At 43.1% G+C, this 23,273-nt stretch overlaps 1 protein-coding gene across 1 annotated transcript in view; it reads right to left on the bottom strand.

Moving 5' to 3' along the window:
* znf541 (zinc finger protein 541) overlaps positions 1-19,577 on the bottom strand; it is a 29,675-nt gene extending 10,098 nt beyond the window's left edge. Inside the window, exons 1-11 of the mRNA XM_033014366.1 lie at positions 19,178-19,577; positions 14,943-15,067; positions 14,146-14,273; positions 10,844-11,165; positions 9,296-10,345; positions 6,849-6,913; positions 5,691-5,865; positions 3,514-3,759; positions 2,063-2,366; positions 421-511; positions 129-271 (exon numbers count right to left, since the gene is read on the bottom strand). Coding sequence (XP_032870257.1) covers positions 129-271; positions 421-511; positions 2,063-2,366; positions 3,514-3,759; positions 5,691-5,865; positions 6,849-6,913; positions 9,296-10,345; positions 10,844-11,165; positions 14,146-14,273; positions 14,943-15,067; positions 19,178-19,484 — 2,956 coding nt within the window. The 5' untranslated portion in view covers positions 19,485-19,577. The remainder of the gene's footprint in view (positions 1-128; positions 272-420; positions 512-2,062; positions 2,367-3,513; positions 3,760-5,690; positions 5,866-6,848; positions 6,914-9,295; positions 10,346-10,843; positions 11,166-14,145; positions 14,274-14,942; positions 15,068-19,177) is intronic.
* Between the last annotated feature and the right edge of the window lie 3,696 nt (positions 19,578-23,273).

The following is a 23,273-nucleotide window of genomic DNA, read 5'->3' as shown; positions in this document are numbered from 1 at the left end:
TCTCTGCCTGTTCAACGTCTGTGCACACCTGCCTAATTACCCTTTGAATCATTTTACTTTCCATTTTTTCTATTCTCTGCAAATAATTAAAATCTTGATGTAATATTCGTGCAAAGTAACAAACTCACCTCTTGCTTGAGTGACTTTACTGGTTTCAATGTCATCCCATGGTTTCCAGACCAGGTCTGCTAGGTGGACACTATCTTCAACTAAAGATTTGTCTTGCAGCAGGGGAATCTCAGCCTGGAACCGCGTCCCAATGTTAATATGCCTAAGCAAGTTACACGTAACATTCGGGAGTCAGTATAATACATAGGACACCACGGCCACTACAGGTATAATTGTATTTCTATGTTATTATTCCAAAGAAAAACTAAAATAAGAATAATTAGTGCTAATAGAGGGAATGGTATAACTTACGGTTCTATGAAAATTATCGAATCATCTTTAACCATAGAGATGCCACAGATTCCATCGACAACATCTGGAACAGACAGAATTACATAAAGAGCTGGAGTAAACTCACTCCTATACCTAAAGATGTTGAACAAGACTCCTGATGACAAACATATGAGGTTTACTTCAATTATTTTCTCAAAGTTATTGTATTATGTTCTACTGAATGGAATACATTTGTATTTCAAAGAGTATGCACCCGCATTGAGTTTCTGGAGTTCCGTGTTGCAGTTTTGACCCATAGTTTTCACTTTCAGCTCCAGACTCATCAGGTCTCTCCTAGACTTGGCCATGTAATATTTTTGCATATGCAGATTCCTATAAGTATTTAAGAATGGTAGCTTGGGTAGATGGTACAGTGGGATTGATATATTTTGTGCGGTCTTGCAGAAGGCACAATTACTTGGTCTAGAAATATGGAAACAGGGCTCTGCTTCCAGTGTCAGTGAGCGCGCGTAAGGACACACCTCAGGAACTGCTTCTCCCAGGAACAGCTTCTTCCCCTCTGTTATCAGGCTTCTGAACGGTCCTTCCATAAGCTAGGGTACTGTCCGATTCACCTCTACCCCATTGCGGACATTGGACTTTGTCTCTGGAACTGATGCGCTACAATGCTGAGAACTATATTCTGCAATCAGAATCTTCCCCTTCACTCAACCTATTGTACTTGAGTTTGGCTTGATTGGATTTATATATAGTAATATCTGATTTGATCGGATAACATGCAAAACAAAACTTTTCACTGTACCTCGATACACGTGACAATAATAAGTCAATCACCTTTCGAACATTGGGGAACTTTGGTAAATTACATTCCAGTGTTCAGGTTAAGAGACCCGCATAACCTGATTCAAGTGGCCAAACTGAAATCAAATTTTGGAGACTTGCTTCAGTTACCATTGCACTTGTCCATAATTCAATACTAATAGGAATCTACACATGCACCATCAGTCATCCCCATAAACAATCATCCTTTCACAGAAGGTCACAAAGTGCAGGAGTAACTCACCAGGTCAGGTAGCATCTCTGGAAAACATATCACCTATCCACGTTCTCCAGCAATGCTGCCTGACCTGCTGAGTTGTACCAGCACTTTGCGTCCTTTTGTGTATTAACCAGCATCTGCAGTTCCTTGTTTCTACATCCATTCACTTTAGACTCCACTTTTTCAGAAATAGCATTGTACAATAGCTGGTAAGACAGAGAGAGCTGCTGACGATGTATAAGAAAGAACTGCAGATGCTGGAAAAATCGAAGGTAGATAAAAATGCAGGAGAAAGCGGGTGAGGCAGCATCTATGGAGCAAAGGAATGGGTGACGTTTCGGGTTGAGACCCTTCTTCAGACAGGATGTAAGGCTCTTGCAGGTTTTGCTGTACATGTTCCTTTATGTCTTGTTTTATTCAACGTTAACACCACTATCAAACGTTTTAAACATGTTAACAGCTGTATCAAAATTGAATCAATTTACATAAAAATCTTAAGCAGTACATAAGTTACTGCATCAGAGGAAATTAATTGGTTGGAACGTGACTTTAGATTTCTTGTACATTAAAGGGAGAGCTTACCTACGACACTGCCTGGGATTCCTCTGGCAGTGTATGCACTGTACGGTGCCCAGCTCCCTGGCAGGGAACAGATCCTGTTGAAGTAGAGACCTGAGCCATGGCGGATGGGACTCAACATGGGGGGAGGCGTGTAGGGGGGAGGTTGGAAGTTCTCTAAAAGGTGATCAGCTAAGCAAACAGGAGAACGCATGTGACTCTGGTACAATATCATCCCTGGCAGGGCCCCAGTCTGGCTGGAAGATGGGGATGGGATAAAGAGCGGCTCTGGGCGACATCGCTTTCTTCGCTGTTTTTTGGAGTGGCCTCTGCAGTTCATACTTGATGATTTGCCGGTTTCATGGACCTGTGAAACATAGAATGCCAAAGTAATGGACATTCAACACTTTAATCCTAGTCATATATATATTTTAATGTCATACCAAAGGGTGCAGCTATGTGAGGAAATGCTATCCTCTGATGTCTTATCCAAACATATCCTTAGACCAAGAATGGACAGATTGATTGAAATCAATGCAGTTACGGGAGCTTTCTGTATGTGACTTGACAGCCATATATTCCTATGTTATGACATTAAATACACTTAACCTTCAGTCACTTATTTCATCGGCATTCTCTGCCATCTGTGCATATTAAAGAAACAATGCAAATAGAAAGAGCTATAAAATTACTTCAATTCTTTTTGCAGCAGACAAACAAGTTAACCCTGTCAGCATCCGCCATGTGTGAGCCCTCAGATTCCTATTAAATCTTTCCACTCTCACATTAAACCTATGGTTCTTGATTCCCCAACTCTGGGTAAAAGAGTCTCTGCATTCATCCTAATTATTCCCCTCATGATTTTATACACCTCTTTAAGATCACACCTCAACCTCCTGCACACCAAGGAATAAAGTCCTAATCTGCTCAAACTCTCCTTATAGCTCAGGCCCTCAGGACCCTTTCTACAGAGATGTTGCCTGACTCACTGAGTTACTTCAACATTTTGTGATCTACACATTTCTAGCGTCTACATGGTGGCTCAGAGGGTAGAGCTGTTGCTTCACAGCTCCAGAGACCCAGGTTCCAACCTGAGTTTGGGTATTGTCTGTGTGGAGTTTGCATGGTCTCTCTGTGACCATATGGGTTTCCTCCAGGTTCTCCGATTTTTTTCCCACATCCCAAAGACATGCAGGTTTGTAGGTTAATTGGTTCCTGTAAATTGCCCCCAGTGTGTAGGGAGTGGATGAGAAGGTGGGATAACATGGAACTAGTGTGAATGAGTGATTGATGGCCGGCTTTGACTTGATAGGCCGAAGGGCCTATTTCCATGCTGGATCTCTAAACTATAAACAATAGGTGCATGAGTAGGCCATTTGGACCTTCGAGCCAGCACCGCCATTCAAAGTGATCATGGCTGATCATCCCCAATCAGTAAACTAAACAGTCTGCAGTTCCGTATGTCGAAATATTGATGAGATCTGCATTGTAGCTCTTGGCAAGAGCTTTCTCACCTGGACAGAACTGTCATTTGAGGTCCGTCTTGTGGCAGTTAACTTCTTTGATCTAACAGGTGAACCTTCGACTTTGCTATCTCTTGCAAGCCCAGAGGTTTTCACAGGTACAGAGACTGGGATCACCAAAGGCGCTGCCACACTTTCCTCCAGCGGCTTCTTGAGCAGAAAAGCACTGAGCTTATCCTCTAGATACTGAAAAAACAATCCACCATGATCCATTTTCTCAATGCCATTATCAATCACCTAAAGTTAAAATAATAACTGTTACTTTCAGCAATTACAAAATAGTACTTGTCAGTTAACAAACATCATATTATGGTTAGTCTGTAAAAATCTGGGGCTGTTTCTGGAGCTGCACGTGTATATTTGTATACATCCATATATTTCAATGAACTAATATACTAAAGGGAGGAAGAGAAACTGAAGACCAACAATTATTCCACACCTCTATGGTGCCAGTGTAGAGTTAAACCTGGCTTTTCAGCTAAAATGGGGTTGTCTGCTAACAGTCCCTAGGTCAAGCAAGCAAGCTCGCTTAGAAAAATAAGTCGGCTCACTTGGAATAACCAATAACTCATGAGATCACCTTCAGATCATGCAGCTGCAGAGGCATAGTTTAAGGTGAGAGGGGCAAAGTTTAAAGGAGATGTGCGGGGTAAGTTTTTTTACACAGAGTGTGATAGGTGGCAGGAGTGGTGACTGAGGCATATGATAGCAGCATTGAAGAGGCTTTTCGTCAGGCACATGGATATGTTGGGAATGGAGGGATATAGATCACATGCAGGCAGATAGGATTAGTGGAACTTGGCATCATGTTTGACATGTACGTGGTGGATCGGAGGGCCTGTTTCTGTGCTATGCTTTTTTATGCCGAAGTAATAGATTAGGGAAGAAGTGCAGGCTCATTGAGTATAGTTTAGTTTAGAGATACAGCGCGGAAACAGGCACTTTGGCCCACCGAGTCCGCACTGACTAGTGATCCCTGCACGCTAACACCATCCTACACACACTAAGGACAATTTACAATTATACCAAAGCCAATTAACCTACAAACCTATACGCCTTTAGAGAGTAGAATACCGGAGCACCCGGGGAAAACCCACAAGGTCACGGGGAGAACGTATAAACTCTGTACAGTCAACACCCGTAGTCAGGATCGAACCCAGGTCTCTGGCGCTGTAAGGCAGCAACTCTACCACTCTAGTACAAGTGCACGCTGCGAGTGAACTCAGCAGACCTCGCCTCAGGCCAGGAACCCTCGAGTTCTCCAGGCCAAGCCATCAACCCACATGCAAAAGCAGGGTGTTTGAAACTCATTGTTTTATTGCTGTTTTATTGTCGTTATTTCATTCGATAAAGCGTTCTTTCTTCATAATTGATCCAAATCTATTTATGGGTGGTAAGACAAAATGCTAGAGAAACTTAGCAGGGCATCTCTGGAGAGAAGGAAAGGGTGACATTTTGGGTCGAGACCCTTCTTCAGACATTCTTACTGTCTTTGACTACATTCTATCTTTGTCCCACCCCCTCCCCTGACATCAGTCTGAAGAAGGGTCTCGACCCGAAATGCTGCAGAGATGCTGCCTGTCCAGCTGAGTTACTCCAGCATTTTGTGTCTACCTTCTTCAGACATTTATGGGTGGGTTTTGCAGTTTCCAATCCATTCTAAAAGCAGGAAAATTAATATCTCAGTTTCCACGGCTCATTGGTGAAGGGTGTGGAACACTCACTGCAAAGCACACGCTGTAATGACTTCCAGAATTGTTGGTCCAGTCACAGAAGACAGAAACAAAAACAGATGTTGCTTTGTTCAAGACCCCAAGTGCTGGTTAAGTTTTAATGACAATCATGTCATCTTCAAAGCACAGCTGCCTTAGTACTAATTTCTTTCCTTCCCAATGGTGAGATTTGAACTCTCAACCATTGCTGGGTTGCAGGCCTACTATTATGAGCATTAGGCTGTGACAATAATTGCCCGTGTGTTTTTTTTTGACCAAGTAAAATATTGTGTTTTTTTACTCCAACGTAATTATGTGAAATATTCACAACTGCAGCTAAATTCTTCTAAAATGAAAAATCACCAAGAGGCAAACAAAACACATACCAATACACATGCAATACACATTTTCTTTGGTCAGGGCTTTCGAAAGTGGACAACATATAATTAATCTAACCTTTTGTGGCTTAATGTTATCTTCCAATGAATGCTGTTTGCCCACTCCTTCCCGTGGACAACTGTGGCAGTTTAGTCCTTTCAGAAAATGGAAAACGCCTTGACATCTTTCACACTGGAAGTTTTCCCCATTTTCTTCCAAACTTTCTGTCATGCTGCTACTCACCAGGTCTTTGCTATCAACATCAAGAAAAATGAAAATATGTTAGAATAATTCTGAATGCTTGAAATACATAGCAGGACATTGCTCCAGATTTATTTCTAAATGTCAAGTATGATGAATTATTAAATATAAAATATTTATTGAATTTAAAGTTATGGTCCAGATCATTAGTCCAGGTATCTACCCAACTTTTCCCTATAGCTCAGGCCCTTGAGTCCTAGAAAAATCCAATATTCAGGAAAGGTTTCTAACAATTTGACAATAAAGTCTGTTCAATTTCATCTGAACGTACTCCAAACCATGGAAATACTAAATCACACATCAGCATTCTTTACAGCAATTCCATGAGTTGATTTAAAAACTAGTCATGACATCAGTGACACTCTCTGAACAAACTATCTTGCAACACACTGGCAAAGGAGAACTAGCACAGATATCATTACCACGCTGTTAATTCTCTTGCTATACTTTCCCTTTTTCCTTTGTTCCATACCCCTCAAACCAAATCAAGGTCAGGACGGGGTAGTACAACACTGGATTGTCCATCCGTAAGTATCTGTGAACTGAGTAGACAACTAAGACATCTGTGGGGTGGATCTAGTGACCTAGTAAGGATGGCAGCTTTTCTTCCCTGAAGCAATCAATGAACCAGATGGGGTTTTATGACAATCCAATTTTGTGGTTACCATCAGTGAGATTAAATATTCTTTGAATTCCCCAGTTGCCATTATGGAGTATGGGTTCAATGATTTAATACCTTAAGCATTATACCAGTATACCCCAGGCGTGGAATACTCTCCCAGGTAAGTAGATGTTGGAAGAAATACCTGAGTATCCCACAGAGAAACAACCATCCTTATACTCAAACCACCACTACTACAAGGTACTGAGTCAACAACTCACTGTTCACGAGCACATGGATTGTTATCTTTGGCACCCACAAACCATCTGAATTGACAACACGACTCTACATAATGTTAGAGGGATGTTCCATACCACAGCACTGATGAAGGTCCATCTTCCTCTTGTGGAATGCTGCAGAGGCTGTAAATATCTTCACCCTGAAATGTCACAGTTCATTACATTCAGGACAATAAAACTTTTATAGCTGGCATGTTTCTCTCAGGTCACAAAATCAGGAAACATTGGAAACAGTGTTCTGCATTACCGGAACCTGAAATGCTGATACTTTTAAATTAAATTTTAAATTATTTATAATATAGTATTTAAGTTGTGACTTGTGACACAAGGAGGCCAGACATTATCCGAATTCTGCTCATTGGAGACAGCTGTGCTGCACACTGGGAACAGAATGTCAAGAGTTCCACACCTCCTGCCGTTCCATTGGTTTTGTATCAAACATCACGTGCACTGTTTTCCTTCAGGTAGCTGATAGTCCTTCGGAATTTGAGCGGCAGCCAGCAGAGAACGTGGCAACATATACAGGGCGTCCTCAGGAACAGCCCCATCATTCCAGGGGGTCCCTGCATAAAGGTTTTAGAGTTATCATTGTAAAACATGTACATTATACATGGTTCCAAAAAATTGATTAAAATGTTTTTCCCAGCATCTGTTTGCTCAGTTGGTGCCTCTACATTGCCAGGTACTGATCCATATAAAGGGGAGCATTCAGATTGCCCACAGTGGATGTAAATCGCACTATTGAAATGGTCTGGATGTTAATTTCCACCCATCCTACCCAGCCGAGAATGGATCTCAAGATAATACTAAACAAATAACACTGTGATTAACAAGATAGAAATTCACGTTGTGTTCGAGATATAGGGTTTTAATTGCCCAGGTGGAGGTGGTAAAGTGTCGCTGTGGTGCATCTGGCGACGATGCTTCTGCCAGAATGTCGGGAGGCAGTTTCAGGACCAAGGCTCAGCCATGATCAAGGATTGGTGATGAGTTTTCAAGTCAGGACGATGTGCAACTAGAAAGGAGACCTGTATTCATAGCTTCTCGTGTGTTTATCAGGCAAACCTACACTTTCCTGACCTCTAAAAGGCACAAAGTGCTGGATTAAGCAGCATTTCAGGAGAACATGAATAGGCGATATTTCAGGCCATGACTCTTCTCCAGCCTGAAGAAGGGTCCAGACCCGAAATGTCATCTCTCAATGTTCTCCAGAGATACTGCCTGACCTGCTGAGTTACTCCACCATGTTGTGCCTTTTTGGTTAACCAACAATTGTAGTTCCTAATATCAATACTTTCCTGACAGTCTTTTCTTACAGGCATGAGTTGGAGCTACTGGCTCCATGCCAGAATTCAATTGGGATTTTGTTTTGAGTTCATCCTCTGGTCTCCTTAATCACATGGATTGTCCTCATTGCCAACTAAGCACTGCCTGGAGCAGACAGAGGGTCGGTCACCAGACTGATCCCTCTAGCATGCTAGAAGATCCAGATATTAGGGCTCATCAGACTGGTCACTCTAGCATTCTAGGAGAAGATCCAGATATTAGGGCTCACCAGACTGATCACTCTAGCATGCTAGAAGATCCAGATATTAGGGCTCACCAGACTGATCACTCTAGCATGCTAGAAGATCCAGATATTAGGGCTCTCTCTCCCCGTCATGCACAAATACTCCTTGGAGCAATTTATACCTTTCATACCATTGCATTGTTGCCATTCGAAACAAGCTCCTGCATATTACAAACCCAATCTCCTCCCAGCACGAGCCATTCTACTTCAAACATACCAAGTGGCAGCACAGGTGTCACCAGGTGATGCATGCGGACTGGCAGGGTTTATGCTAGGTGTGGGTCTAAATGCATGGGTGCTAGTTCTCACAACGATGCCTGCACATTTATGCTCACACCTACACTAGTCCTGTTGGTTCTCTGCATCCGCAGCAGAAAATAAATATTGGGGGCATGCTAGTGAAATGAAAGAGGGTTGCTGGAGAAATCCCATAGATTGTCCATGAAGTGCAGTAATTGGCTTGATGGTAATGTGCATTAATGCAATTTCAGCCCATTATATTTGCTTCTTTTACTAGGTTCCCCCACAGCCACACTGGTACACATTACTAAATCACACACCTCAAGTCTCCAAGTTCACTTCCTGCTTTCCTGATCTCATTTTCATGCCTAGCCAGAGATAAGCAAATACTCACTGTAGGTGCTCCGAGGACACATTTAATGCAAGCACATAACCTCAGTGATATGGTGTAGGAACACAAAAGGCAAGCAGTATTCTCACTCCTGCAGTAATATGGATATCAATTGATCATATCAAGTTTGGCTGTGATGTCTTTACATTTAAACCTCCTGCCAAGGTACTTGCCTACGCTTACTTACCCGTGTCATGCTAAACAAGATCCGGTGAGAAACAGCAGACACCTGTCAAGTTCTCAAGAGTTGGTGCCTTCACAAATGAAGACGAGAGAAAAAGGAGGAATATGGAAAGCCTGATGAGAAATTGAGTTAATTACCTGGATGCTCTCATGAAAAGTTTCTTTTTGTAGACAGTCTTCCATACTCCTCAAAGAATTCTGAACTGAAAATGAGTTCATAGCCACCTGACTAGGAGGAGCTGTGCAATTGGTATCTAACTTCTGTCGTTCCTTTCGAGAGACTGACACATTCTTACTGGATTTACCTATAAGAGTGAAATGCTTTATGCACATATCCTTATTAGAGATTCTGCCTTTCTTGTTGTTGCAAGGTGGAGGTGACCAACCCTCCAACTGCTCTGACTGTGTCTGAAGCTGCTTCTGAACAACCTCTTCTTCACACACTGACAGAGGAGGATGATGTGCCTTGAATGGACTCTTCTTGGATTTCTTGTGACATTGTGAGACACGCGTTAATGCAGGCTGCAGATCAGTTCCTGCCTGCTGGACAGTACTTTCTGTCTGTTGTGGGTAGCAAGGGAGGATGCTCTTGGAGAGTTGGCAAGGTTTTGTGCTTTGAAATTGTAAAAATGGAGAAGTGGTTTCCTTTCTGAAGGAATGCTGAAAATCTTGCTCTAAGTCTGAGGGCTGGAGCAATTGTGATCCATTATTCTGGATCTGAGAAAGCACATGCTGGGACTGGGTAACTATAACTTGAGATTGACTTACCGAATTTTGGGATTGAGATAGATTGTATTGGGTATCAGAGATCAGCTGGAGCATATGGTTTTGGAATTGGTCTTGGCTCTGCATAGGGGAGGCATCCTGATCGCCCATGTAGACTTGTGTAAAGAGTGAAGTTGCTATCTGCTGTTGATGCTGCTGGTGGAGAGAGTATTGTTCCTGCAGTATTTGATGTTTCTGTTCAGGAAATGCTTGCCACTGGTTTAAATTTGCTTTATAACTCAAGATCTGTCTGAAAACATTTCCGCAAGCATCAATTTCAGAAGCTGCTGAATTTTCACCTGGGGTCTTTGCAACAACGGAATTTGACTGAATATCCAGATTCTGTCTTGTGAAGGCCTGAGCAAACGAGTCGAGTTTATGCAAAGCTCCACTTGAAAAAGTAGCAGAAACCTCTTCCGAAGGCTGGGAATTGGGAACAATATAGGAGTATGTTCCTTTGCTGCCACTGTAGGTGGCCAAGTTGTTGGTCCATACAAGATCTTGATTTGCTTGCTGCCTGGTGGAAATGGTTTCATTTCTTGATAGTGTATGATTTGAGCTCACAGCCTGTGGCCAACTTGCAGGTCTTGCCGACTCTAACGTATACTGGGCAGGCTGTAAGGTTCTACTGGGAATTACTGAGTCCAGGACATAAGAATCTAAACTTTCTATACAAGACACAGTGGGGTTTGTGACAGAAAAATGGGAAGTGTTAAATGGATCAGTTGTGTTACAATTTAAACCAGAAGACTGCTCTCTTTGCAGTAATCGATATTTGGTTTGTCTAACAGTCCCTGATCTTTCAGATAAACATATAGTTGGACTGGTAAGCACACTTGCTGTAGTGTGAGTTTGCGTGGGATAGTGCAAGGTAACATTGCTTGCACTGGTTTCGGTTTCACCTGCTGCCTTCTGGCATACGCTACTCATCAGAGGTCTCAGCAGTTCTCTATTAAGCAAAGAGGACCTTTGTGGAAGAGATTCCATTTGTTGTGTGGACCTCTGCGTTATTCCCACGTCACACTGAAGGGCCTGAGTATGTCCGGTCTGTGGGAACAATATGCTCTCTGCTGTATCCAGGTCTTTGGAGCTGCTGTCAGGAAAGGGCTCCCTCTGACAGTACAAGCCGTGCTGCACTTCATAGTGACGGCGCAGGGATCTCGAGTCACAATAGCTCTTGTCACATCCATGCTCCATACAACCATATGGTTTAGTTTTTTGGTGTGTTAGTAGGTGCCCAGATCTAAGGAGGGAGAGTACAGAACAATATTTACCACGTAGCAATTAATAAACTTCTGCTTCTAACATTCATTAAATGATAGTATATTGCAAACTTTCCAAACGTCTTGGTGCAATTGACCTACAAGCATTAATCCAGGATCTCAAATAAGCAGGTGAGTTAAAATTTATTCATTCTTTCCATGTTAAATATCTTGTGTAGTTGCTCAATGTGCTCATGCATTGTCCAAGCAGAGGATGAGAAATAGTGTTTAAGAAGGAACTGCAGATGCTGAAAAATAAGGTACAATGAAGGTACACAAAAATGCTGGAGAAACTCAGCGGGTGCAGCAGCATCTATGGAGCGAAGGAAATAGGCAACGTTTTGGGCCGAAATCCTTCTTCAGACTGATAGGGGGTGGCGGGGAGAAGGAAGGAAAAAGGAGGAGGAGCCCGAGGGCTGAGGGATGGGAGGAAACAGCCCGAGGACTGAGGAAAGGGAGGAGACAGCAAGGGCTAACAAAATTGGGAGAATTCAATGTTCATGCCCGCAGGATGCAGACTCCCCAAGCGGAATATGAGGTGCTGTTCCTCCAATTTCCGGTGTTGCTCACTCTGGCCATGGAGGAGACCCAGGACAGAGAGGTCGGACGGGGAATGGGAGGGGGAGTTGAAGTGCTGAGCCACCGGGAGGTCAGGTAGGTTCTTGCGGACCGAGCGGAGGTGTTCGGCGAAACGATCGCCCAGCCTCCGCTTAGTCTCACCGATGAGAAGTACAAGACTATTTCTCACCGATGAGAAATAGTCTTTGTTTTAAAACTCTTGACCACCCAATGTCTTGCTGATTTCATTTACAGGCCGACTCAATGAGTATAAGTTAGGCAGTCATAAGAATGCTACCTGAGATGTGCTTACAGTCTACAAGGGGTGTGGTTGGAACTCATTGATCGTAAATTCAAATTTACATACCAGCGTAAGAGCTGTACTAATCTTTGTGCCAATTTCTACTGAAGCAGAATTTTGCGAATGCAGAAGCTGTTGAGTTTAGCCAATGTGGGTCTGCTGGTGCAGAATCTGCTCACAAACGTAAGGAATAGAAGGCCGCCAGGCCCCTTCTATCTGCTCTGCCATCCAAGACAGCATCACTTTGTTTGAAGCAACTTCTGCAGCTCGCTTTCCAAAGGGTCACTGCTTTAAACTTGATACTTGGAGATTTTTTTGAGAGTGTGACTCACAGTTATAGACACTCCCAGCCAGGTGAAATATCAAGTGTGAAAATGTCCATTTTGGCACATTATCTTTGTGGTGTGTAAAGTCTCAGAGTTCTGATTTGCAGATGGATCTGGGTACAAATAACTAGGAACGCTATTATTTGTAACAAGATGAACTGAACACAAAAGCAATGAGGTTATGCTTTTGTTACATTGCACGTTAGTGAGACCATATCTGAGTACTGGTCTCCATATTCAAGGAAAATGTTAAAACTTTGGATAGACACAAAATGTTGGAGTAACTCAGCGGGACAGGCAGAGACCCGAATCGTTACCCATTCCTTCTCTCCAAAGATGCTGCCTGTCCCGCTGAGTTACTCCAGCAGTTTGTGTCTGTCTTCAGTTTAAACCAGCATCTGCAGTTTCTCCACACATATTAAAACTTGAGGTCAGTTGGCTTTTGAGGTAAGGTTGGACAGTCTAAACATGTATAAATACATACTGTAAATTATCCCAGGGAGCTATGGATTTTGACCCCAAGATCCCTCTGTACATCAATGCTGTTAAGGGTCCTGTCATTAACTGTGTACCTTCCTCATACAACTCGTCCAGGTCAACCATGATTTCTGTCTAAACTAGTCCCAATTGTCTTTGTTTCAGAGAAAACAAGCCCAGCGTATCCATTTTCTCCTTATAACTATTACTCTAGTCCAGGCAAGAACCTTGTTATCTTTTCTGCATCCTCTCTAACTTAATCACATCCTTCCTATAGTGTGGCAACCAGCCAATGGAGAGTTGATGGCAGAAGAAAGAGATTAAGTAACAGGGCTACAGGAAAATAAACATAGTACAAATGGCCACCATATGGGTAATAATGAATAAGGAAAAATGATACGGGACATGATGAGATCAAACCCAGGCCGGCACAGTGGCACAGCTGGTAGAACTACTGCGATACAGCTCCAGAGGCCTGAATTCGATCCTGATCTTGGCTGCTGTCTATGTGGAGTTTGCACATTCTCCCTGTGGCCTCATCAGTTTCCACCGGGTTTGTAGGTTAATTGTTTTGCGTAAAATTGCCCCTAATATGGAGTGAGTGGAGGAGAAAGTGGACTAACATAAATCCTGTGTGAATGGGTGATCGATGGTTGGCATGGACTTGGTGGGCCAGAGGGCCTGTTTCCATGCTGCATCTCGAAACTAAATGAAAACTAAGGTAGATGATTCCTCTTTGGGGAGAATCTGGAACAGGTCCTTTTCAGAATGATAAGTTGAATTATTTCTCTCAAGAGGCTTTGGAACATTCTTCCTCAAAGATGGGTGGAAGCAGAATCTTTGATTTTTTTAACGCACACGTGGATAGGTTCTTCATAAGGTGGTGAAAGGTCATTGCCAGTAAATAAGACGGAGAGTACAGCTTATGATCAGATTAGCCATAATCATTAAATGGTGGAGTAAGGAATTCAAACTTCCATACCTTGCCCGTTGAGCCCTGCATTACCTCCCAGTCTAGGTTGTCAGGTTCTGCAGGTCTGGAAAAGCTTTTTTTGAGTTTTGACAAAGTGTAAGCTGTGAGTGGGGGGAATCTGCTAGTGCCGAAACTGTTTCTCTCACAAGATTGCAACATTAACGTCTTAAACACCATGAAAGTCTACATACATCCTACCGGCATAGCTGAATCTGATGTAGAATATATAAGAAGTATATTTAGTGTCATTCAGTGCATACAGGGGATGTGTACTTTGTTTAAAATAGAACTAACTCGAACTCCTAAGTTAAGTAATGTTCACATACAAATGGTCTTGTCTCTTAAAGGCTTTACTGCAGATCCTGCAGACATGCCGGCGTTCGTGACTGTGCGTCAGGTAGTGTTTGCTCAGGGCACTGGCACTGCTGAATGACTTTCCACACTGGCTGCACTCCTTGACAACAAAGTATAAAAAGAAGTTACTACTCAAACTCACAACCTAAATTATAACTTTTCATTCAAACATACATTCCCTCTCCCTATCCAATGATTAGTAAAGGCATCACCTGGTGCCACATCCTAAGAATATTCCTTTCCTGATAAGTGTTGAGTTGTAAAGAATTCTCTATCTATTTTGGGTTATCTACTATTTACAAGAGTTGTATCTAAATTCTACTTTCTCTGCAAATAAATCCAAACTTTGCATATCATACTAATAAAAAAGGTTTATAAAAGAATGGATAAAGTTCTGTCATGATGCTCTGGATTTTAACCTTTGAGAATGTTGTCTTTTTCTCAGATCCTGACGAGCATCACACATCGCTTGCTGCGCTTTCCCTTATAAACACTATTCCCCACGGATTTTGCATTCACTGCACCTACCAAGTTTAATTGAAAGTAACAAAAAAATATTTCCAACATAATTTTACAAGTGTTAATTTTAAAAATATATCTCAAAGTCAAACCACTAAACCAGAAGGCATTTTTGATAGATTACTTGTATGTCTATTTTCTTATAAACTCAGTAAGACAAGCATACACTGGATTATATTCTGTTTGACATTGCATTTGGTTGAAATCTCAAACCAGGTTTACAGAGATAACTAGCCATAATGATGCTAACCTGGAATGCTTGCTGTGGAGAATGTCTTGCAGAGAGGCGCCTTCTTTTCTGAAGACCCCCATATTTCCTTTCACTTTTAGTAATGCTTTTCTCAGGGGTGTTTTTTTGTGGGAGGGGACTAATACCTATAAAATATTGGTAACAAAAACATAAAATTTTCAATTCGATTACTGTTGCTCTTCTAACAACTTCCAGTTCAAACATACTTTTAAAATTAAAAGCAGCAGACGAGTTGGGCCAAGTGGCAACCATACACTTCACCAAAAAACAAAGTGTTGAAGGAACTCAGCAAGTCAGTGGGAACGGTCCCGACTCGAATTGTCACCTGTCCATTCCCTCCACAGATGCTGTCTGACCCGCTGAATTCCTCCAGCACTTTGGTTTTTGCTCAAGATTCCAGTATGTGCAGTTTTGTGTATGCAAATCTGTGTTACATTATATAATTTCCTATGTCCAAATGCCCTTTATCTACACTGGCAAAAGCTTAATTGTCAAATTAGGGGTTACAGGGCCGAACTTTAGCCCTGCTTTCACTTCATTGAGAGTCAGACAGTGTGCTTTTTTTAAAACAGCCACAGAATCTGATAACATTTGGACCTGCTGAACAGCCTGTAGCATGAAATAAAACAAAGAGTAATCTTGCCTGGGGTGTCAGAAGATTGGTAGCACTTTAAATATGATCTTTAACTAGAAGATCACGTGGCAGAGCCAATAGAGCTGCTGCCTCACAACCCGGGTTCAATCCTGACCTCTGGTAGAGTCTGCATGGTTTGCTTTATTTCCCCAGTCTCCAGCCTAGACTCCATGGGGTTTCCCCGCTGCTCCGGATCCTCCCCACATCTCAGAGACGTGTGGGCTAGTGCGTTAATTGGCTGCTGCAAATTGCTCCCAGTATGCAGTAGTAGAATGGGAGGAATTGATAGAAACGTGGACAGAATAGGCGACAGGGAAAATTAGTGGGGTCATGGGCTTATTCTGTGGGCATACAGAGACTTAATAGGTTGAAATATCATGAAAAAATATGAAAAAGATGACAGTTCTGTAAACTCTATTCCAGTTTCCAAGTAAGCATCTGCAGAATCCCCATAAAAGCAGGTGAGGTGTTAAATACTCTCATCTGTTACTAGTAGGAATATCCCAACCAGGAAAGACACATCATCTTGCAAATCATATTTCTTCTGCCTAACACTCCAGGAATTGGCAAATAATGGGACTTGGAAAAGGAGCGAAAATAGGTTCCCAGTGTTCAATAATGATTTCATTTTTCAGGTCTGGCGGATGAGAACAGATGGCCTTTCAAGGCAGAAACCCCAGCAAACTGGCACCACACTGATTTTGTACCACACAGTATTTAGAAGGTCTGCTGCTTTGAAATTGATATTCACCCATTTCTGGTATGTTAATATATGGCAGATTTTGTTCTAATGCCCACTTACATGTCCCTAAGAAAATCACAATGAGATTAAAAAATGTTAGTGTTTGTACACCGTTCAGTTCAAAACGGTTAGTAGAACTCACAGCCACCAAGTCATTGCTGTGCTGACCACTGGGAAGAGCGTCATACCTCCATGGATTCTCTGCATCGTTCATCCACAATTGCAGCTCGACAGAACCTTTAGCTTGGCCGTGTTTGGAACATTGTGTGCAGTTCTGGTTGCCCCTTACAGGAACGATGTGGAAGCTTTGGAGAGGGTGTAGAGAAGGTACCATAATGCTGCCTGGATTAGAGGGTATTAGCTACAAGGCAAGATTGAACAGACTTGGGTTGTTTTCTCTGGGACTACTATGAGGGGATACAACATCACCAAAATAACCACTTGAGGGGGGACCTGGTCAAAGTATATAAAATTATGAGAGGCATAAATAGGGTAGACAGTCAAAGACTAGAGGCCATAGCTCTAAGGTGAAAGGGGCAAAGTTTCAAGGAGATATGCAGGGCAAGTTATTTACACTGAGTGGTGGTTGCCTGGAACTTCCTGCAAGCGGTGGTGGTGGAAGTAGATAAGGATTTTTAAGAGGCTTTTTATTCAGAGAATGGAGAGATACAGATCACGTGCAGGCAAAGGAAATTAACAATTTGGCATTGTGTTCTGCATGGACATTGTGGGCCGAAGGGCCTGTTGCTATGCTGTACTGTTCTATATTGGAACTGTAGACAGGATTGACATGGAGGCAAGGGAAACATTTAGTGTAGTGAAGAAGCAATCTCTAGTATGTATGACTCTCATGGTTTTAAAGCATTACCGTGAGTCACAGCCCACTGCAAGATACAGGCTGATCATGGCAGCCTCTTGCTTGACATAGAAACATTGACCAACGAGGGGGCAGACACTGAAAGTTGTGCATATACATTTTTAGTTTAATTAAACAGATGACAATTAGTTGCACTTTCATCAGCCAGTTTAGTTAAGTGGGCACAGAAATGACAGGTGTCCATGTGATGGCATCATTCACTGTGCCATCAATGCTAGAGTAACATCAACATGGTAAGAGGAATTTGGCACTGAAGTACTCAAGTTAGTTTTCTGAAGGGCAATATACAATAGAAAATGATTGTTGACTGATCTAATCCATGGAGAAACACTTGTATGTGCAATTTGTATAGAAAAACACATGCACAAATGAATCAAATTTCTAGGTTGGGGAGTCCTTTCATTTTTATGGTACAATCTATTACCGCAGACAGATCTTTGAAAGTTTTGTTTTTTTAAGTAATATTTTTCTCACCAAAATGTATGTCCTTTCAAATCCTTATTGATCTTGCATGCCTGCTATTGGAGGTTTCATCAGAGTGGCCTTGTTGTGAGAGGCATAACCAAATACCTTCTCTCACTCATTATGAAAATATTAGCCACAATGCCCACTGGCCATCACATTCCTTTAAGTCCATGATAACAGGAGCATGAGTGGACTGCAGATGGGACAGGGTCAGTCACATTCAGTTCAAGTAAAATGCCTACTAACAGCAACCTGGTGACAATCAATTTATAGACTTTTATGTAAAGAATGACAGAGTGGATGAGGTTCCACAGGACAGCTACCTCTTGTGCAAGGAACCCCAAATTCTAGAAAAAGGAGTCAGTGTATTCTGTGAAAGCATTAACATCACAAATTATATTTAATCATCTATATGCATACTTCAGTTGTATTTATCAAATGCAAGGCACATATATTATCAAAGAATTCCACATAGCATCTAGCAGCAGTACTACAAACTATGCCACAAATGTATGTTAGCTGTTTATATTAACAAAATACAAAGATGCAAAGGATAACTTTCAGCATTGGCATTCTGATTATATATATTTTTTAAACCTGCAGTAAACTCTTGGCTAGGTGGATTGATCTATCGGTGATTAAAAATACACTTGGATGACAATCTCTTAACAAAATGCTTCACTGAGATGGTGAAATAAATCATTCAACTTGCGGATACTAAGGATGAATTCACTGGAGTTTAGAAGGATGAGGGGGAATCTTATAGAAACATATAAAATTATAAAAGGACTGGACAAGCTAGATGCAGGAAAAATGTTCCCAATGTTGGGCGAGTCCAGAACCAGGGGCCACAGTCTTAGAATAAAGGGGAGGCCATTTAGGACTGAGGTGAGAAAAAACTTTTCACCCAGAGAGTTGTTAATTTGTGGAATTCCCTGCCACTGAGGGCAGTGGAGGCCAAATCACCGGATGGATTTAAGAGAGAGTTAGATATCCCTTGATTCCTCTAGGGGCTAGTGGAATCAAGGGATATGGGGAGAAGGCAGGCACGGGTTATTGATTTGGGACGATCAGCCATGATCACAATGAATGGCAGTGCTGGCTCAAAGGGCCGAATGGCCTCCTCCTGCACCTATTTTCTATGTTTCTATGAATTAAATTCCATTACTTTAATGCCTGGTTTAGTAAGAGAAAAGCAGGAGTAAAATAATGTAGACAAAATACAGTGAGAAAATGTTTAATACAGTGAGGACTGTTAATTCTTGACGATGGATAATACTGTCTAACTTAGCACAAGCTTGAAATTTGATTACCACCTGAACTTAATGTCGAATAGCTCACACAGATCAGTGAAGCATTCATAACATTAGTTTTAATTGGATTTCTTAAGGTTATGCATTAATAATTTTGTTTGTGAATTTTCTTTGAACCAGAATGAAAGAAAATGTATCCCTGCAGCAAAATAGTTAAATAGTACTGCTGGACTTAAACAAAAATATGCATGCACATTCAAGTACCTAGCAACATGGGCGGAGAATCAGTATCCGTGGAGTCACTGGGAACCTTTGGGGAGTCACATCCCTTGTCTACAGTGTACAGGGAGAGATCTAAATTGTCTGCAAATGGATCGCCAGGAATTTCTGCAGCCTCCAGGTTAGAATCAAGTTCTATATTTGTCATTCCGGCATAAATAATATCATCAGGATCTGAGATGAATTCTTGTCTCTGGATATTACTTGCAATGGGCAACTCACTGTCTGATAGCAAAGGCAGATGCATGTCGGTTTGGAGAGAGCTTTCATCGGCGAAGCTGTAGCAGTCCATAGCTCCTGATTTGACAGTAAAGTCACTGCAGAATTAACCAGCAAGCAACTAATTTTCACAGTATGATTCTCATCCAAAGCATCCTCTTTACTCTTGATGTATTTCTGCAGATGAAAATAATAAGAAAATTTAGTGGTAGATTGAATTTCCAAAACTTTGGTAGATCATTAAGGTACTATTAGACGCACATAATTTTCTAATTTTCACTTATTATCCTCGATCCTTTAAGCTGATTTTTTTTTACCCAAGTTTCTACAGGCAGCAGATCTAAGAAAACAAAAGGTGCACTTTGAAAATACCAAACACTATATACACTGGAGTTCACTTATCCCTCTGATTTTCTGTCTCCCATGTAGCAGAAAACTAGAAACAAGGAACTGCAGATGCTGGTATACAAAAGAAGACAGTGTGCTGGAGTAACTCCGCGGGTCAGGCAACATCTCTGGAGAACATGGATAGGTGACATTTCTGGTCAGAACCCTTCTTCAATGGGCAACTCGCTGTCTGATAAGATGCATGTCAGTGAATTCTGTTTACTAAGAGAACGGTGAAAATTGGGGATGTACATGAAGAACTGGCACTACAAATTTACCATTCGACTTCTGCACGTATATGGCCCAGACCACTAAACATAGCCATTGTTAAAATACTTTCAAGCATCTTGATTGGTGAAATGATTTGTGATTTCAAATTATTGTAACCAAATATGCATGCTCATCATTTGCTTTATCGATGAATTTAATCTCCAGAAACAGCACTTTAAAAATGGATTTGTAGTGTATAATATCAATCATTTAATTTGTAGACTCCCAGGTCGTTTAAGGCAGATTGGTCAAAGCCACAACTACCACATGGTGGGGTCATGATGCTAGTTCTGCCCTAAGAATGCTGGGCAGAGGTCAGACTGATGGAGAAAAGGATGAACCCTGCACTGTCAAAGTTAACAGCTGACTCAGAATGCCAAGGGGAAAAAGTTTCCATTTACATTACTGGTATGTTTAATTCAGCTTCACATGTCAGCAAATTTATCAATAGGTTTCTTATAAGCACTGCATGGCAACTCAGTAAATATGCTAAATGCAAGTAATTGTTCAAGTTTCTTGAGGAATTTCTTTTTTATGTTATTTCATGTAACGGCAAAAGAAAATAAATTCCACAATAATCGTTTAAAGCGAGATTAATTTAAATAATGACATTTAATACTTTGGAAATCTTTCAACATCTATCATTTAATTTTATCTAACCAGAAGAAACGAGTAGGTAGCATGTTTTCTTCTGCAGCGAGCCATCTTTAGATTAACACAAAATATCTCCAATAACAAAATGTATGAGTAATTTCATAGCAGCATTATATCTACATCTGCCTGTTTACCAGCTGACATTAAACATCAATGCACGATGGTCCATTTGAAAGTGCAGACTTCCATACGGGCATTTCTGACATTAACATTAAGATATTTCAGATGAACTAGGGGACGTTTACACTGAAATGAATATACGGTAATTGACAAAGGGATATGAGAGGAATGAGTCTGAAGAAGGGTTTCGGCCCGAAACGTCGCCTATTTCCTTCGCTCCATAGATGCTGCTGCACCCGCTGAGTTTCCCCAGCAACTGTGTGTACCCTGAGAGGAATGAGATACGTTTATATTTGATTCCTTTTATATTTGGTAATTATTCACGTTTAACAGATAAATTTCAACCAAGAGTCAGAAGATAAAGCAACATATTTACCAATCCTGAGCTGCAAGTGTCAGATCACAGAGCTGTAAATTACAGGAAGGATGTGAAGGCTTGGGAGGGTGCACAAGTAGTTTAACAGAATGCTGCCTGGATTAGAGTGGATTAGTTAAAAGGAGAGGATGGAAAATGGAATGCCAGAGGTTGAGAGGAGACCTGACAGAAGTACATAAAATTATAAAGAAGACAGTCTGAACCTTCCCCCCTCTCCCCCCAGAGTGGAAATGTCCAAGGCTCAAAGGCATAGCTTTATGGAGAGAGTTTCAACGTTTAAAGGAGATGAAGGGGGATAGTGTTTTGCGCAGAGTGCTGGGTGCCTGGAATGCACTGTCAGGGGTGTGGTGGAGGCAGATATGATAGCGGCGTTTAGGAGACATTTAAGTAGGCACATGGGTATGCAGGGAATGGAGGGATTTGGATCACATGTCAGCAGATGAGATTAGTTTATCTTGGAATTATGTTATCAATTCATAGTCATACAGCACAGAAACAGGCCCTTCAGTCCAATTTACCCGTGCTCCATCTACATTAATCCCACCTGCCCACATTTGGCCCATATCCCTCAAACATTTCCTATCCATGTACCTGTCCAAATGCCTTTTAAATGTTGTTATAGCATTTGCCTCAACTACCAGCTTGTTCCATATTCCCTCCACCCTCTGTGTGAAAACGTTGCCCCTCGGGATCCTATGAAATCTTTCTCTTCTCACTCTACACCTATGTCCCCTGGTTCTTGATTCCTTTATTCTGGGTAAAGGACACCCTATCTGTTTCCTCTCATGATTATACACCTCTATGATAGAGGCTGGTCTGATAGAGTCTATCAGATCAGCCCCCATCCTCCAAGGAATAAAGTCCTAGCCTGCACAACCTCTCCCTGTAGCTCAGACCCTCGAGTCCTGGCAACATCCTCATACATCTTCTCTGTGCCAGCTTAACATCCTTCTTATCGCAGGGTGATCATAACTGAAACACTTCAAATGTGGCCTCACCAACGTCTTGTACAAGTGTAACATAACATCTTCAATGCCCTGCCTGGTGTCCAATGTACCCAGAGCCTTCTTGACCACCCCGTCTACGTGCGATGCCACGTTCAATAAACTATGTACCCGCTGTCCTCGGAGGGCCGAAGGGCCGCAGGTCCATGACAGCCCCCACCCGCCCCCCACCCATGGTCGAGGCCCGGAACCTCGACGTTGTTGCGGCCCGGAGACAACACTCGCCCTGGGCCTGCAGCCTCGACGCTACGTCCCTGACCTGGATCCTGGCCTAGCCCCACCCCGCCTCGCCCCGGGCCCCGCCACCCCCACCCCGGGGCCCCGCCGCCCTCGCCCCACCCCGGGGCCCGCAACCAGAACCACGACGTTGTTGCGGCCCGGAGACAACACTCGCCCTGGGCCTGCAGCCTCGACGCTGCGTCCCTGGATCCTGGCCTAGCCCCACCCCGGGACCCGTCGCCGCCCTCGCCCCGGGCCCCCACCACCCCCGGGCCCCACCGCCCTCGCCCCCACCCCGGGCCCCACCGCCCTCGCCCCCTCACCGGGCCCCACCCCGGGACCCGTCGCCGCCCTGGCCCCGGGCCCCCACCACCCCCGGGCCCCACCACCCTCGCCCCCACCCCGGGCCCCACCCCACCGCCCTCGCCCCCACCCCGGGCCCCGGGCCCCACCTGGGCGGTTGACCACAGGCCGCGGCGCTGCTGACGGGAGCGCGGCCTCATTCAAACACATCCCTCCGTTGCCGCGTGCCGCCCGGGGTGGGGGAGGGAATGGGGATGGGGATGGGGAGGGGGGGGGGGGGGGGGAGGTTCCACTCGGAACCAGCGTCGCACCTAATGCCACAGGAATTCCCGCTTTAGTGACGACTTGGGCGTGATCATGTTAGCCCAGGGTCAAGTGTCCAGCCGGACGTTGGCCGGAGTGGCCAGCGACATCATGAGGCATACATAAATCCCCACCACCCCCAGGTCCCGAGTGGGCTAATCCAGACCGGGCGAGAACTCGCGCCGGCCGCGCGCACGTGCCGGGGGGTTGCGGGCCACGTGGCGGG

This window comes from Amblyraja radiata, chromosome 41 (assembly GCF_010909765.2).
Source record: "Amblyraja radiata isolate CabotCenter1 chromosome 41, sAmbRad1.1.pri, whole genome shotgun sequence".
NCBI classification, from domain to species: domain Eukaryota; kingdom Metazoa; phylum Chordata; class Chondrichthyes; order Rajiformes; family Rajidae; genus Amblyraja; species Amblyraja radiata.
This window is presented reverse-complemented; position numbering and strand designations above follow the sequence as displayed.